This window comes from Procambarus clarkii, chromosome 31 (assembly GCF_040958095.1).
Source record: "Procambarus clarkii isolate CNS0578487 chromosome 31, FALCON_Pclarkii_2.0, whole genome shotgun sequence".
NCBI classification, from domain to species: domain Eukaryota; kingdom Metazoa; phylum Arthropoda; class Malacostraca; order Decapoda; family Cambaridae; genus Procambarus; species Procambarus clarkii.
In genome coordinates, this window is record NC_091180.1 from 30,583,909 (window position 1) to 30,601,862 (window position 17,954).

The 17,954-nt window shown below is 43.2% G+C and overlaps 1 protein-coding gene across 2 annotated transcripts in view; it reads right to left on the reverse strand.

The window, feature by feature from the left end:
• The window catches only part of nAChRbeta2 (nicotinic acetylcholine receptor beta2), a 230,573-nt gene that overhangs the window by 37,323 nt on the left and 175,296 nt on the right, over positions 1–17,954 (reverse strand). The window contains exons 9-12 of one of the 2 annotated variants that reach the window (XR_006772946.2): positions 15,424–15,585; positions 7,603–7,730; positions 6,886–7,001; positions 2,643–2,897 (exon numbers count right to left, since the gene is read on the reverse strand). Coding sequence is in view for 1 of the 2 variants with exons in the window: in XM_045743586.2 (XP_045599542.1) it covers positions 6,886–7,001; positions 7,603–7,730; positions 15,424–15,585 (406 nt within the window). In the remaining variant the exon portion in view is untranslated. The remainder of the gene's footprint in view (positions 1–2,642; positions 2,898–6,885; positions 7,002–7,602; positions 7,731–15,423; positions 15,586–17,954) is intronic. The other variant, XM_045743586.2, reaches the window with a different exon arrangement.

Genomic DNA, 17,954 nt, shown 5'->3' on the forward strand with positions numbered 1-17,954 from the left:
ATTAATTTATATTTGAGAAAATTCCTGTTTTGAATGAACAGCATCAACAATAAGTCCCCTTACACCTTAGTACTTCCTCACCATGACGTGACAATGATGACGTGAACGTGAATGCATGAATACATGAGTACGTGAATACTGCCACATCACTTCTCATTGCATCACATGAAATATATAACGCTGTGTTTACCCATTTATATTCACCTTCCTGTTTTCAATTAGTATATCTGAGGATGAAAATTATTACTTTACAAAATGTGTAAGTTTTGCCTTTCTTTTGGACAATTTCAGAGGAGAGGTGGGGGACCTGCTGCATGGGTAACAACTTCTCCTCCCATATCGACCTGCCCAAGTTTAGAGCCCTAGCAAGGACGCTCCAGCCTAGGCATCCAGAACGCAACTCCATAGTCTCCTGAGACTGCAGGATGCCTACTAAACTTATTAAGGTGAAATATTAATTTTGTAGAACGTAAGAAATATAGAGAAGAATCGAAATAGATTCGCTGATTTTGCCTTTTCAATCATGTGCCACTCACACACACGCACGCATTCTCTCTCTCTCTCTCTCTCTCTCTCTCTCTCTCTCTCTCTCTCTCTCTCTCTCTCTCTCTCTCTCTCTCTCTCTCTCTCTCTCTCTCTCTCTCTCTCTCTCTCTCTCTCTCTCTTTCCTTGATATTCCGTCACTCTTCTCTTCTGGATTTATGTGATCGTTCGAGTACATGCGAAGACGTCGTCGTCTTAAATACTTAAGTGCTTTAGACGCATAACGACGTCAGCGTTTATCCCTGTCCTGTCTAAACACGTCCACGAACGCCCCAGACTAGCAGCCAGGTTCCCTCAGCAGCTAGGCAAACACTTACGAACATGTACATCTTTTCTCCATCTTTGGCGGCTTTGTTTACAATTATTAAACAGTTAATGAGCTCCGAAGCACCAGGAGGCTGTTTATAACAATAGCAACAGTTGATTGGCAAGTTTTCGCGCTTGTAAGCTGTTTAATAAATGTAACCAAAGCCGTCAAAGATTGAGGAAAGATGTACAGGTTTGTAAGTGCTTGCGTAACTGCTTCGTAAATCTGGCCCCAGGTTCGTAAGTGCTTGCGTAACTGCTTCGTGAATCTGGCCCCTAGGCCGGACACACAGGGGGGACTAAAGTAAGCAGACGATGAATCACAATAACGTGGTTAAGGAAGAGATGACGACGTTTCGGTCGATCCTGGACCACTATCAAGGCGATCCACAATCGGTTTGATAATGGTCCTGGACGGACCGAAACGTCGTCGTCTCCTCATCTTCTGGTGTTTGGTTTAGTCTGCAGGGCTAATTGAAGTCCTGGTCCTCGTTCGCAGCAAACAAGCCCCACACTTTCTCCCGTAAACACTCAGTTAACTTAACAAACAAATATATTACTTTCCGAATAAAACCCAGCGCCACGATACAGCAACAGTAAGATTGCTACATGTATTTGTTAAATACATCGTTAAATACAACAGGTGCGCCGAAAATTCACACGAGGCCAACTTTTCTCCAAGATTTGTCGTTGTGAAGGGCTTAAGTGTAGAGTAATTTTTTGGTTTTAAGGTTACAGATTATTTATGTCAGACGCTGCCCTGGCCTCGAACCTGGCCTCGGACCTGGCCGCGGACCTGGCCTCGGACCTGGCCTCGGACATGGCCTCGGACCTGGCTTTGGACCTGGCCTCGGACCTGGCATCGGACCTGGCCTCGGACCTGGTCTCGGACCTGGTCTCGAACCTGGTCTCGGACCTGGCTTTGGACCTGGCCTCGGACCTGGCCTTGGCTCTGGCCTCGGACCTGCCATCGGACCTGGCCTCGGACCTGGTCTCGGCCCTGGGGCCGCATAACAGTTAGTTAGTCACAATTACAGGTGTGGAAATCATGCGAACCTCCCGACCCCACATGCAGGTGTGGGAGTTTCAGGCCCTAGGCACTGTGCCAAGCCTGAGAAGGCCAGAAACAATCACTGATTAAGACACAAACTTAACATGTATAAGTTTCTTAAGAAGCTTCAAGACCCTTGTATGCCAACATCTGTAGGTTCGCATGATTCCTGGATTAACGTATTACTCTTAAGATTAATCAAGTGTGAAGTTTAAGGAAGTGGCTTAGACAAGGTTCACAGCCCCACAGACAGACAGACAGACAGACAGACAACTACTTTTATACACAATAGACAGTAGTCATGCAGTCAGTCACCAAACGTGCGCTGCTCTATACTAATAAGAAAATACAAAGCGAGTTCTAGAGAAAATTAAAACGTCTAAATCCATTCTTATATATATATATATATATATAAATATATATATTTTAAATACTTTTAAGATCGTTCGTTTTAGTTAAGACTCAGTTCGGACTGTAATGTTTATTAGAAAGCACAACGAAAGTGCGCTAAAGCGAATGATATAAGAGATAAATGGATATAAGAAAATGATTAAGGAGATCACTGCACGGATTTTGAGCCAAAAGCAGTCTTTCAATAAAGCTCCTTTTCCTCTCTAACAAGAGAGAGAGAGAGAGAGAGAGAGAGAGATACGGAGAAGGAAAATGAGCCTTTTTGACATCAACATCAAAGGCTCATAACCAGCGAGATCTCTTTGAGCAGTTATGGAAAGTCAAAACTTACTGGGGACGTTTACCCGCTGTTCAGGCAGCTATCAGGCTCTCTCCTGTTCACCTATTGTTGACTCAAGTGAGAATTGTTCCTGGGTGGCTGTAGGATTAACCCTATCTCTGATATGAATTGATCTATTGACGGTCTTTGGTCATACAGTGACGGAGCTCGGAAAAAGATGACCAGGCCAAATATATTGAGGAGTAGGAACACATAGAGAAATAGTCGATCTAGGACCATTGCAATAAATTTCCAATCTTCGCACTCCTGGAAATGAAAAATACAAATGTGGAAGGTAACTTGAGTTTAACAGCTCAACAGGAATTATTTCAATGTAATGTGGCTGGTCTGGAGATTAGCATAGCCTCCCCTGGCGCAAGTGGTTTTTTTGGTGTTGATTTTGAAAGAAAAACGAGAAGTGGGCATTGAAAACTGAGGCAAGTTATGAGACAAAAATTGGTTTAATCAGGTAATTTTTCAAGCGACGTCTTGCCCAGTTAGTCCGTCCAATAATCCTGCAAATTCTATTATTTGATCAATATTAAAATAAAAATAATACACAGTCATAATTATATATATTAGTACAGGTACAAAGCATGCAACTTGGTATTATTATTTTCTTCAAGGAAAGGTTTAGGTGAGCCAGACAGTCGAGGAATCTGGAGATTTGTGGCAACAACCTGACAAGGGACCAATGATTTATCTGAAATATCAGATATATCTATCAGATACCTATCTGATATCTGATATATCAGATAGATATTTCTCTAAAATATCTGAAGTATCAGAAATGAAATTTCAGATTTATTGGTTTATCTGAAATAAACAGATAAATGTTATCTGTTTAATTAACATATCCAGTAAAGTGTATTAAATCAAAAGACAATGCAAATTTGTCTGTAAATGTTTGCACAAACACACACAAACACTGAAGTGGTAATCAGATCACTCAACACACTCATACTGCGCCATTCAGAACACGCAGAGTGACGCTGCCTCATAGAGAATATTAATTAATTAGAGAGAAGCTCTACATAAGATATAAATAAAATCATTATTGCAACACATGACAACATCTGATTGTTATAAGATGTTTCAACAATCTTAGACGAAGGATTGTAAACAATCTGATTATATATATATATATATATATATATATATATATATATATATATATATATATACATATATATATATATATATATATATATATATATATATATATATATATAATGTATACACGCTAGAATGAAATTATACTTCTATCGCTACTCTGGCTCCTTAATCCCCTATTTCTAACCAAAAACTAATTAAAAATTACTAGTGAAATCGGCAAATGTATATACATAGTTGCTGCCACACTAGCCAATAATAGTTGCCGCTAAACGAGTTAAAGCTTCAGCTAATTCATCAGGAGATGAATTAGCCTGGCGGGTTGGTTACTGAGTCAGGTTAAGTTTCTTGAGCCATGTCGGTGAATGAGTTGGGTTTCCTTCCGTTGATGAGGCAGTGTGTGTGTGTGTGTGTGTGTGTGTGTGTGTGTGTGTGTGTGCGTGTGTGTGTGTGTGTGTGTGTGTGTGTGTGTGTGTGTGTGTGTGTGTGTGTGTGTGCGTGTGTGTGTGTGTGTGCGTGTGTGCGTGTGTGTGTGCGTGTGTGTGTGCGTGTGTGTGTGTGTGTGTGTGTGTGTGTGTGTGTGTGTGTGTGTGCCTATTTAGCTGTATCAATTATGACTTGGAATCCCAAATATTCCAACCCTTCGTGAGAACTGCTTCATATTTAATGGTAGTGTAGATTTTGGGTTTTTGTTACTACTAACCACGCCTGTGACGCCGAGACTGTGTGTGTGTGTGTGTGTGTGTGTGTGTGTGTGTGTGTGTGTGTGTGTGTACTCACCTAATTGCTTGATCTCTAATTTAATTAATTACCGTCTAATCATCACGCGATCAATGGGAAGTATTCGTGTAAAATACACACATATATATGTGTGTGTGTGTGTGTGTGTTTACCCACCACGAGGAGTGACGGAGGCACTCTGGTCAACATTGGCCCCTTCGGAATTGTCTTCAGAGATGCAGTATAGTTAAGGAGGGGGGGGGGGGAATGGCGAGATGATGTATTGGGATCTATTTCATGGCTACACTCACAGTGATTATGGTGTAATGGTGCACATTAGCACTGTCGGGAGAGTCAGTGACAATGATGTGATGGTTTACAGTGAGATTCAGTGATAGTGATGTTCGAAGTGAGTCTTCACTGAAGATAATCGTGGGGCACTAAAAACAGCTGTATTATGTGATTACAGTGAACTAATGTTGAGGAGACAATTAAGTTATCCTCAGACAGCTGACAGGATTAAGTCATATATATAATATGTAACATATATAGTAGTTACATATGTAACTTGACGCTAAAGCCACAAGAATTAAACTCACTGAATTTAGAACTATAAACAAACATTAATTGAATACGGGGGGGGGAGGAATAGTGCCCAACCTCTTGTGGACGGTCGGGGATTGAACGCCGACCTGCAGGAAGCGAGACCGTCTCTCTAACGTCTAGATCAAGTGGCCGGACGTGTTAGCAAGGCAGCCAGCAAAGCTAAAATGACTATACCCAGCTTCCTGTACTCTGTAGCTGAGTGGGATGACTGGCGTGATGGTTGTCACACTATAGGAAGCATCTACAGGTAGCGAAAGTCAAACATTTGGTCAATCTATCCACCTATCGCACTACACATGTAGACTACTCTCTATACAAATATATATATATATATATATATATATATATATATATATATATATATATATATATATATATATATATATATATATATATATATATATAAGATATATATATAAGATATAGACTCTCTTCGACAATGTTTTAAAGATAACAAGGGAAACTGAATATATGTGATGCTAAGTCAGGTGTCCTAGGAACCTAGGGTAACGACACACGTGACTCTAGCATCCATCTATGGACTCACAAAAGGCAGATATACAAACATTCTCTCTTTCACAGGCCAGATATACGTCGTACCTTGAACACCTCCTTGTTCCCCCCCCCCCCCCCCAGGTGTCTTGGCGGAGCAAGGACAAGTATCAGGTGTAAGCATCTTTGAGCATCTTTGTCATTATAAAATGACAAAGCTTCCTTTGTCATCTCTTGACACTGTCGATGATTGTTCTTCTTGGGACGGCAATATTTAGTTCATGTATATTGTGATTTGTGTAGTGTATAATGTACACACACATACACACATACACACATACACACACGTGTAGATGGAATGCATTAGGGAGTGATGTGGTGAAGGCTGACTCCATACCGTTTCAAATGTGGATATGATAGAGCCCATTAGTTTAGTAACCTGTACACCAGTTGATTGACAGTTGAGAGGCGGGACCAAAGAGCTAGAGCTCAACCCCCGCAAGCACAACTAAGTGAGCACATTATATATATATATATATATATATATATATATATATATATATATATATATATATATATATATATATATATATATATATATATATATACATATATACATATATATCAGAATGAAGTGCAATAGAGCACTAATCCATGAAAATAATAATCCACTATTTTGAAAACGCGTAGGAAACAAGGAAATAGACTGTATATTTCGATCCCAAAACGGGATCCTCTTCAGCAGTGAGCCAAGAGGATCCCGGGTTGGGATCCAAATATACAGTCTACGTTTCCCTTTTAGCCTACGTGTTTTCAAAATGAAACCACGAATTACTGAAGGCTGGTGTAATGGGGCAGTCAGTAGCCGGAGTGGTGAGCAACCAGACTGTTCTCCTCCCACCCTAACTAAATGCCATGCACACGAGTTAAACACTGACAAACAACAGATATTTCAAGACCGAACCTGAGGGAGTGTTTGAGCAAAATGGCCAGGCTGCCTCTGTCATCTTGCTGAGTAAAAATGCGTCAGCGAGCGAACAAGCAAGTCTCCGCTCACTCGGCTCTAAGAGCGTCCCATCTTCTTTATCCAGAAACTAGGAGGAGGTTCCCCTAAATTCCTTCCAATTCAGTGCCATTCAGAGAACAAAAAAGCAACCTTGCCCACTCAATCAGACAACAGTGAACCTATATGACCGACAAGTGAACTTAAAATCCTAGTGTATAAGACTGTTGGCCTAGTCAATCTCCACCAGTCAATGCTGTTGACTGATTGAACTCAATCGTCAATCTCACGCTCACACTCCGTCAGGCAGGCCTTGTGTACCTCGTTATCGCGGTCCGCGTCCTTGATGTGCTGAGCGATGAACTGGACGCCCTCAATGGCTTTCTGGATCTCTGGCGAGTAGGTCCTCTGGCTGTGGAGGTGGCAGCCGCCCAGGTCTGTGAAGGGACAGAGAGAGTAGGCTGTGAGGGTGATTTAGTGGCAAACTTCCTCTCCCTTTGCTGGGAAGGGAGAGGTGGAACAGAAGCTTTAAATTATTCACTGACTGAATATATTACACTTAAAACATGTGCTGTAATAATTAAGTCATATGGGCAAATCCACAAGGGCCGTGACGAGGATTCGAACCTGCGTCCAAGAGCATCCCAGACGCTGCCTTAATCGACTGAGCTACGACATGGTTAAAAAGAATTGAAACCGAAGTTCTACTGGACTTACTGGATCCTCCAGCCTCTCCGAGACACAAACCAGGGTTTTACACAACTCCCCCCATGCACTCGAGCTATGTCAATAGGCCGTTCTCCTTCTTCGCCCTTACTTCATTACACAATCAATCCCTTGTGGATTTGTTCATATGATGCATCACGCTATTGTGATTTCTGTGTGTAAGTCAAATGGGGATAATGTTAAGGTATCCAGCACATACACTTCATAGTGACTCACAACATGAGTGACTCACAACATAAGTGACTCACAACATAAGTGACTCACAACATAAGTGACTCACCACATAAGTGACTCACAACATAAGTGACTCACCACATGATTCACTACACTTGCCACCACCGTGGGAGGAGAGGAAGTCATCATTGTACTTGTAGCCGGGGCCTCCCACGCTGCCCTGGTCTCCACTGTACTCCACGAAGGCTGCTTCGCTATACGGGTCACTGTGGGAGAGACGGAGAGTTACCTCAGGGGACAGGCAGACACAGACTGTTCCCCCAGGGACAATCCATAGTAACCTGTTTGCCTTGGGAAAGCGGTTGTGCTTGAAAAAGCTGTAGAGGGTGTTGAAAAATCGTCTGTTTTATGCTATTACGGCCAAAGTAAGAATAGGTGCATATTTGTTCATTTTTCCGAGATTAGTGAATAATGTTTATTTCTATAGGTTTCCAATTCGATTTCAAATTTATTTCGATAGGTGTAGCCGGTGGGAAGTGCCACAAGTCGTCGTGGGGGTCACAATGCGACCTTGGCACGCTGTTCCCTCTTGAATTTTGGCGACCCCGATTAGCCTATGTTCGTTCCGAACCCCAGACCTTTCCCCCTGCAAATTTGGGTGAGAGTAGCCTAGAGCGTCTGGCCTCCATTTATGGACACACAAACATGCAAATATACAAACATTCGAACAAATTCACAAGGGATGTGACGAGGATTCGAACCTGCGTCCGAGATCATCCCGAGACGCTGCCTTAATCGACTGAGCTACGACATGGTCAAAAGAGTTGAAACCGAAGTTCTACTGAACTTACTGGATCCTGCAGCCTCTCCGAGACACAAACCAGGGTTTTACACAACTCCCCCATGCACTCGAGCTATGTCAATAGGCTGTTCTCCCTCTTCGCCCTTACTTCATTACACACAGACATCACAATAACGTGATGCATCAATGTGATGTGATGATTAATGAAGGGCGAAGAGGAAGAACGGCCTATTGACATAGCTCGAGTGCATGGGGGAGTTGTGTAAAACCCTGGTTTGTGTCTCGGAGAGGCTGCAGGATCCAGTAAGTTCAGTAGAACTTCGGTTTCAACTCTTTTGACCATGTCGTCGCTCAGTCGATTAAGGCAGCGTACTCGGGATGATCTTCGGACGCAGGTTCGAATCCTCATCACGGCCCTTGTAAATTTGTTCATTTGATGCATCACGTTATTGTGATTTCTGTGTGTAATACAAACACTCTCTCTTTTACAGGGCAGATATATATATCGTACCTTGAACAAAACATTATTTTCTAAAATATGGAAACAAATCGCAGTATGGTGCTCGAGTGAAGACCCTCTCCATCCAGTCATACAATTTGGCGCAAGAGGGTAATGATGAGGGGGCCCAGGAGCTGGAACTTACTCTCACAAACACAAAATTAGGTAAGCGTGTGAAATATTACACAAACAAAACGAAATATATGCCTGTTAGTGACTTTGCAAGATTGTACAACTTCCCAATCTTATATAATCTCACCATTGTACCATATTGTGAATAATTATAATTATTTTAACAAAAGAATATCGGGATATCCCAGAGGCTCAGTACAAACCTAGTACCAAAATTGGAAGCTCAATCAGACGAACTAGATTCTCTGGGGAAACCGACAACATTAACCACACCAAGACGTTAATACCTAGCCTAAGAGAACGTAAAGGAGCCCAAGATAGCATGAAGGAGCCCAAGATAGCATGAAGGAGCCCAAGATAGCATGAAGGAGCCCAAGATAGCATGAAGGAGCCCAAGATAGCATGAAGGAGCCCAAGACGGCGTCTACGGAGAAAACACACACAGAAGAACCACGAGAATGTGAGGAAGCCCATCTTCTGGACCATAGAAGCAAGTGGAATGAATTAAAAGAGCAGAGAGTATCAGCTTAACACAATTTCACAGTTACACAAGCAGATCCAGTGAGACACAAAGGGCCGGGCGTGACTGCCTCTGAAAAGCGACAATTACTAAAGCTGGAACTGGACTCTAAGCTCCGCCAGGTGAGGTAATTTGACAGGTAACTGGAGACAAGTGAACATGGCGACAGAAGCGTTTTGAAGTGACTGGCGTCCAAGGTGGACGCCACTTGCGTCCAAGGTGGACGCCACTTGCGTCCAAGGTGGACGCCACTTGCGTCCAAGGTGGACGCCACTTGCGTCCAAGGTGGACGCCACTTGCGTCCAAGGTGGACGCCACTTGCGTCCAAGGTGGACGCCACTTGCGTCCAAGATGGAAGCCTCTTGCGTCCAAGGTGGAAGCCTCTTGCGTCCAAGGGGAAGCCTCTTGCGTCCAAGGGGAAGCCCCTGGCAATATGCGTACTGTTGGATGGGAAATATTCCCCCGCGTGAAGAGTGAAAATTGTTGGGTGTTCTTGTCTAGTTACCGAGACGAATGGTGAGTTAATTGTCGGGTGAGGCAGCTTCCATCTGTCTCTGGTGGCAGGTGGTGAGGAGGGAGAGGAGAGAGAGGGAAGGGAGAGAGGAGGGAAAGGTAAGAGGAGGGAAAGAGAGGGAGGGTGAGAGGTAGGGAGAAAACAGCAGCAATGTTCAGAGAACACTTCGGGTGTTCAAAGCTACCTCTTTTTAATACTTATGTAAATCAGAATATCTATGTTATGTCCGAGGATTGATGCTAGATGCCTCGTTCTAGCCTCACCTAAATTCTAACAGTAATTGCTGGTGGGAACATGGCAAACAATGGCAGGTCAGGATTGGAATCAATGAAACGAATGCCACTTGACAAGCTGCTAAAGTGACCCCTATGACGAAATTTGCAAAAACAAATTAACTCGTCTTTCAATTATTTTTTTTATCTCATAAGAAACTTAGTATTCTAAAACATCATGCGCTCGTGTCCATCAAAACAGTCAACAAAATTCCATTACATTTTGCCTAAAAGCTAGACCAATATATGCCCATAACGTTATCAAGTGAAATGTCCCCCCTACATTTTTATTGTTGGGGACAATGTACATTTTTATTGTATTGGATCCCTTACCCAATCCCAGTCCTTCATGCCCATCCTCCCGAGAGACAGCTAAACCTTCCTTCCCTACCGTCCCTCCTCCTTTAATACATCCCTAGCTCCAGAGAGAGAGAGAGAGAGAGAGAGAGAGAGAGAGAGAGAGAGAGAGAGAGAGAGAGAGAGAGAGAGAGAGAGAGAGAGAGAGAGACAGACAGAGAGAGACAGAGAGAGACAGAGATACAGAGACTAAGACTAAGAGCACCAGAAAGACACAGAGAGCAACAGAGATCTACACAGACAAAGAGCCAATGCAGATGAACCACAGAAACTGACAGAGAGAGACAGGGAGACAGAGTATGTATATACACCTAAGTATGTTAGAGAGTGTGGTGGATGAGAGTGCGTCTCCTCACGAGTGCTCTCTCACACGACCTCAACAAAGCCATCATTGGTGCCAGAGTGAACAAGCCCCAGAGAGTCTGTCAGTATGTTTGTGTTCTTGTATGTATGTATGTATGTATGAGTGTATGAACATTTTCACTCCTGTCACAGTGAACAGATACATGTTAAAATTATTATATTTTGTATATTTGATAGAGCAATTCTGATGGGGATGATAATTCTGATTTCTATTATTATTTTATTATTATGAATACTGTGAGAACGATGGAAGGAGCAAGAGAGAGAGAGAGGCAAGGAAAGAGACAGAGAGGCACAGGAGGAGAGATAGAGAGAGAGATCAAGGAGAAGCACCCCATCAAATGTATATATGTGTGTTTACTCACATATTTGTGTTTTCAGGTTCCAGAATTAACTCTTGGGCCCCGCCTTTCTAACTGCCGGTTGTGTAATGTAATGACAATTTACCTATTTCCTTACCATATGTACTCTTAAAATTATGAAAGAGGTTTGCTTCTATAACCTGCTCCTTGAGTTCATTCCATTTTCCCCATTACTCACACACTAGAGGGAAACTTTCTAACATCTCTATGATTCTTCTGAGTCTCAAGCTTCCATTCCGTAAGTATTTTATACGTCTCTATCATGTCTTCTCCCCCCCCCCTCTCTCTCTCTCTCTCTCTCTCTCTCTCTCTCTCTCTCTCTCTCTCTCTCTCTCTCTCTCTCTCTCTCTGTCTCTCTCTCTCTCTCTCTCTCTCTCTCTCTCTCTCTCTCTCTCTCTCTCTCTCTCTCTCTCTCTCTCTCTCTCTCTCTCTCTCTCTCTCTCTTCTAGCGTTGTCAGGTTTAATTTTTTCAGTCTCTCTTCCTACCCTACCCTTGCAATTCTTGGATGAGCCTCGTCGCAAACTTCTGAACCTCTTCCAGATTCCTTATGCGCTTTTTCAGGTGGGGACTCCATGAGGGGGCGGCATACTCTAAGACTGGTCTCATACAGGAGATGTAGAGCGATCTAAATGAATGCCTCCTTATTTAGGTTCCTGAATGATGTTCTAACTTTTTGCTATCGTAGAGTTTGTTGCTGACGTTATCTTATATGTGTCACCGGAATCTCTGTGTGTTACGTTATTATAGAACTGAATAGGCTCATTACGCGTGATGTCATTTCAATGAGAGTGTTTGTTTACATACCTGGTCCTCTCCATATGTTTACACACCTGCTCCTTTCCACGTGTTTACATAGTTTTATACTTATTATTCACCCGAGTATACTACAGGGGGATGTTTATCAGTGATGTTGATCTGTAGTGCCTTCTACCTCTCTCCTTTCTTATAAATTGGCACAACATCTTCCAACAGCTGTTTAATGTTAAGAGGTAAGATAATAAACAGGAGAAAGCACTTAGCTGTGACGACTATACAGTTTAATGTTAAAAAATAGTCCTTCCAACAGCTGGGTGTTCAACAGCTGGGTGTTCAACAGCTGGGTATTCAACAGCTGGGCGTCCAACAGCTGGGCGTCCAACAGCTGAACAAGTCTACCTTTCCAATAGACTCAGTATGACCAGAGTTATTAGTATACTCAGGATCTGTGCAGTTTTTTTAGTATATTCATCTTGAAATAGTCTATCTGATATCCTAACTCTATTCACATCTAATGGTGCCAAGTTGTTTCATTATTCCCTCTCGTGTTATCCAAATATTTGTGTGTCTGGATTCTTTGGATTGCCTCTGGAAATAAGCATTTAGTTTCTCAAAAATTTATGTCTAGTTTTTATATATTTTTTTTCCGTGTTGGATAATTTATAGTTACTTATTCACTGTTATTTTTCTTCGTACTTCGTTTTATATCTCAGGTTGTTTCTTTGTTTTTAATGCTATGTATAATGCTATGTATAATGCTATGTATAATGCTATATATTCATTGCTAGTTCTGTTGCATCTATGTTGGTTTTCTTATGTCTTAAGAGAGTGGGTGTGTGTGTGTGTCTGTTTGTGTCTGTATGTTTCACTCTCTACTCTCTCTCTCTCTCTCTCTCTCTCTCTCTCTCTCTCTCTCTCTCTCTCTCTCTCTCTCTCTCTCTCTCTCTCTCTCTCTCTCTCTCTCTCTCTCTCTCTCCTTCCCTCACTGCACTCCTCTCTAAAGATCAATATCCTCCCAGCTTCCACACATACCTATCCCCCTCTCACCACACTCCCCTCTCTCTTCCCCTCTCTCTCTCTTCTTCCCCCAGGTCCCTCTTTTTCTCCTCTTCCTCCTCCTCCTCCTCCTCCTCTCTTCGTACCCCATGTGGCTAGTTATCTTGTTCTGCCCTTTATTAGGTTATCTTCATAGTTATCATATCTTCCTCGTATTACCGGCTTTATCTCCTGTTATTCCTAGTGGTGTTATCACCGGTGGTATTGTCACTGGTTATCCTTTATCTTGAGGTTATCTTGAGATGATTTCGGGGCTTAGCGTCCCCTCGGCCCGGTCCTCGACCAGGCCTCCTTTTTGTTAGACATCCCCCAGGAAGCTGCCCGTAGCAGCTGTCTAACTATCAGGTAGCTATTTACTGCTAAATGAACAGGTGCATTAGGGTGATAGAAACTCTGCCCATTTGTTTCGGCCTCCACCGGAGATCGAACCCGGAATCTCAGGACTATGAATCCCGAGCGCTGTCCACACAGCTGTCAGGCCTACCTGACGTGGGTGGCAGGTGTTAGATTTGTATTATTTTAATAATAAAGCAATTGAATCATTGCCGTTTGTTCACACACACACACCAGACTAGTACCCGAGCTGAGAGGTATGAGCTACGAGGAGAGACTACGGGAATTAAACCTCACTTCGCTGGAAGACAGAAGAGTTAGGGGGGACATGATCACCACATTCAAGATTCTGAAGGGGATTGATAGGGTAGATAAAGACATTCTATTTAACACAAGGGGAACACGCACAAGGGGACACAGGTGGAAACTGAGTGCCCAAATGAGCCACAGAGATATTAGAAAGAACTTTTTTAGTGTCAGAGTGGTTGACAAATGGAATGCATTAGGAAGTGATGTGGTGGAGGCTGACTCCATACACAGTTTCAAGTGTAGATATGACAGAGCCCGATAGGCTCATGAATCTGTACACCTGTTGATTGACGGTTGAGAGGCGGGACCAAAGAGCCAGAGCTCAACCCCCGCAAACACAACTAGGTGAGTACAACTAGGTGAGTACACACACACACACACACACGAGATGGGGTACCCGGCTGATCCCAGGTCTCTCTCCCTCCCCCTTCAACCCTCCCTTAACATGGTGGGGGTGGAGAGGAGGTGGGTACACTTTGTGCAAAGCCTGAGTGGTCAACAGCTGTGTTTACACTATACTCTATGACATCTGCTGGTACTGTGTAGTGATGATGGCAGATGAGTCACTATACTCCTGGTAATGTATGGTGAGCTCCAAGCCTCACCACAAGGCTTGGAGGTAGGTGTGGAGGTCACCAAGATGACCTCCACACCTCCCTCCCTCACTAATTAAGAACCCACTCAACCACCTCACAATTACTGACAATTACTCAAGTAATTGGGTGGTTTGGAGACCAACTGGAGAACTGTAGTTGACGCTAATCCCCATTTACGTTGATGTTGCCGCCCACTTAATTGGTGGTTAGCTCTTAAATATATATAAAGGAAGGCCTGACGCTTAGAGCCAGCCTCACTTAATTTTGCAGGGGGACTGGTCTGGGGTAGGGGACTGAACATAGGCCAGTCGGTGTTGCGAGAATTGAAAAGTAGGAGAGTGGGCCAATGTCACACTTAGACCCCTCCCCTTCCCCCCCTTATAACACCCCTCCCTCACTCCCCCACCCCCCACAGCCCCACCATACAAAGTCAGACACCTTCACACAGATACAAGGCAGATGGGTAACTATTCCATAAACAAAAAAATCCAAACTATTTTTTTTAACATACTGTATGTAACTTACTGTAACAGTGTAACATCAGTATTCACTGATTTGGGAAAAACAAAAAGAAATTGTTTGCTATTCAAACTTCAGCCGCACTACCATCAATTATCTACTAACTTCCCAAAGCTACAAAACAAATGGGGAACAATTTATTTTGAAAACAGAAAAATTTAATTTTTTCGTATAGAGGAAAGAGAGAGAGAGAGAGAGAGAGAGAGAGAGAGAGAGAGAGAGAGAGAGAGAGAGAGAGAGAGAGACGGAGACACACAGTGACAGAGAGAGACAGTGACAGAGAGACACAGAGACAGAGACAGAGACAGAGAGATAGAGAGAGACAGAGAGAGAGAGGGGAGGGAGAGAGACAGAGAGAGACGGAGACACTCAGTGACAGAGAGAGACAGTGACAGAGAGAGACAGTGACAGAGAGACACAGAGACAGAGAGACACAGAGACAGAGACAGAGATAGAGAGAGAGGGGAGGGAGAGAGACAGACAGAGAGAGACGGAGACACTCAGTGACAGAGAGAGACAGTGACAGAGAGAGACACAGACACACCCGCCCCCCCCTGTCCCAACTCACCAGATCTCTCCCTCGCTGAGAGGGTCGAAGTACTCCTGGTCGGAGAGCTTGTCGTGCCGGTCCCTGGGGTCGTACTGGGGTCGTCTCATCAACAGCAGGCGAGGCATCACGTTGATGAACACTCTCCTCACCCAGGGGGACATCTTGTGAGTAGAGGGTGACCTGTGGGGGGGGGACAGAGAGAGGTGTAAGCTGTACTGACGGCTGGGGTGGTGGTGTGACCTGTGGGGGGGGGGACAGAGAGAGGTGTAAGCTGTACTGACGGCTGGGGTAGTGGTGTGGGAGGTTATCTTGAGATGATTTCGGGGCTTAGTGTCCCCGCGGCCCGGTCCTCGACCAGGCCTCCACCCCCAGGAAGCAGCCCGTGACAGCTGACTAACTCCCAGGTACCTATTTACTGCTGGGTGGGGGTGGTGGACGGGAGGTGGGAGGGGGTGGTGATGGTGGTAGTTTTTGCTATGGGAGTGAGGAGGAATGGTAGTTTTTGCTATGGGAGTGAGAGGGAGTGGTAGTTTTTGCTATGGGAGTGAGAGGGAGTGGTAGTTTTTGCTATGGGAGTGAGATGAAGTGGTAGTTTTTGCTATGGGAGTGAGATGAAGTGGTAGTTTTTGCTATGGGAGTGAGATGAAGTGGTAGTTTTTGCTATGGGAGTGAGATGAAGTGGTAGTTTTTGCTATGGGAGTGAGATGAAGTGGTAGTTTTTGCTATGGGAGTGAGATGAAGTGGTAGTTTTTACTATGGGAGGGAGATGAAGTGGGAGTTTTTGCTATGGGAGTGAGATGAAGTGGTAGTTTTTACTATGGGAGTGAGAGGGAGTGGTAGTTTTTACTATGGGAGTGAGAGGGAGTGGGAGTTTTTACTATGGGAGTGAGAGGGAAGTGGTAGTTTTTTAATGGGAGATTTTTTTGTAGTGTGAAGGAATAGAATACGTGTTTTTTGGTAATGGAAATGAGGTTCTTCATAATATTAGTTATCAAGTTGTACATTAATTTAGTTTCATTATGGTAAAGAGTTTTTGTCTTATTAATAATAATTTTTATTTTTTCGAATTTAAATAATTTATTAACTTTTTACATTTTAGCTCAGTAAATTGCTGGGTTGGACACGAATTGTAAATTTGAATTGTAAATTTGATTTGTATTGTAATTGTAAATTCGTAATTGTAAATTCGAGGTTGGGGACCAGACGTCATGGTCACACATTCACTGGACTCCAGTTACCATCTGGTTAAATTGTAAAAAAAAATCGAAATAAAAAAAATTCTTACAGTATAGTAAAACATTAAGCACTGATCTCTACAAAATTATCAGAAATTTTCTGCACATACTTTGCTGCCTGTAACAGCAAAGATGTGCAACTTTTAAAGCTGTCAACATCGAGCTGTGTCATCACCCACACACCTCCCACTAGTTCACAAGTCTAAAGTAGGTCAACTCCAAGACTGAAGTCTGAGATCGTGGTGTTTGATTGGACTTTTTCAACAGTTTTTTCAGCTTTGTATAATGTTAAATGTTCTGTGAGAGAGAATTATATCAAATTAGGTGGAGTAGCATTTAGTTGAAGTAACGTTTGACTGAATTGATGATCAGGCTGGGGCAGTAGGTTGAAATGTGAGCTGGGCATTGAGACACAGATGATCTGAAGGGCCCTAAAAATGCCCTGATGCCCTCTACATAAAGGTACTACAATGGGTGATCACACATGCCCAAAATTCGTCCAGAAAGACAACCACAGGGAGAGAAAGAAAGTGAAGACACAGAAGGAAGAGATGCGCTAAGCGGATTGGTCAAACACTGATACTAATGATAAAAATCTGTGGTAAAAGCCCTGAGACACGCCTGGGGGACATGCCTGGGGGACACGCCTGGGGGACACGTCTCTCCTAAGTATGGATGCTGGCGCCTACATGCTGGAAAGTATGGAGTTTAGAGAGTACTATGCTGGAGTACATGAATGCTGGAAATATATGGATACTTCAGAGTATGGATGCCAGAGATTATGGATACTGAAGAGTATGGATGCTAGAGATTATGGATACTGAAGAGTATGGATGCTAGAGATTATGGATGCTTCAGAGTATGGATGCTAGAGATTATGGATGATTCAGAGTATGGATGCTAGAGATTATGGATGATTCAAAGTATGGATGATTCAAAGTATGGATGCTGGACAGTATAAATCTCGAAAACACAGATGCTGAAGAGTATGGACATTAGAGGATGAATACCGTGGAACTATGCGAGTTATACACTGTACTTTACAAGAACATTATGAAACGTTATCAGGTTACATAGACCAATTACACTGTACAGCACAATTAGCTAGATAAAGCAACACAATCTGGACAACAGAGCAACACCTGTGGTAGGACGACCTTACACAACATGGCCAAAACAATATATAGTTAGAGAGAAAACATTAGAAGATATTCAGAGGAATGCCACCAGACTAGTCCCGAAGCTGAGAGGTATGAGTTACGAGGAAAATCAACTGGAATTAAACCTCGCGTAGCTGAAAGACAGAAAATATAG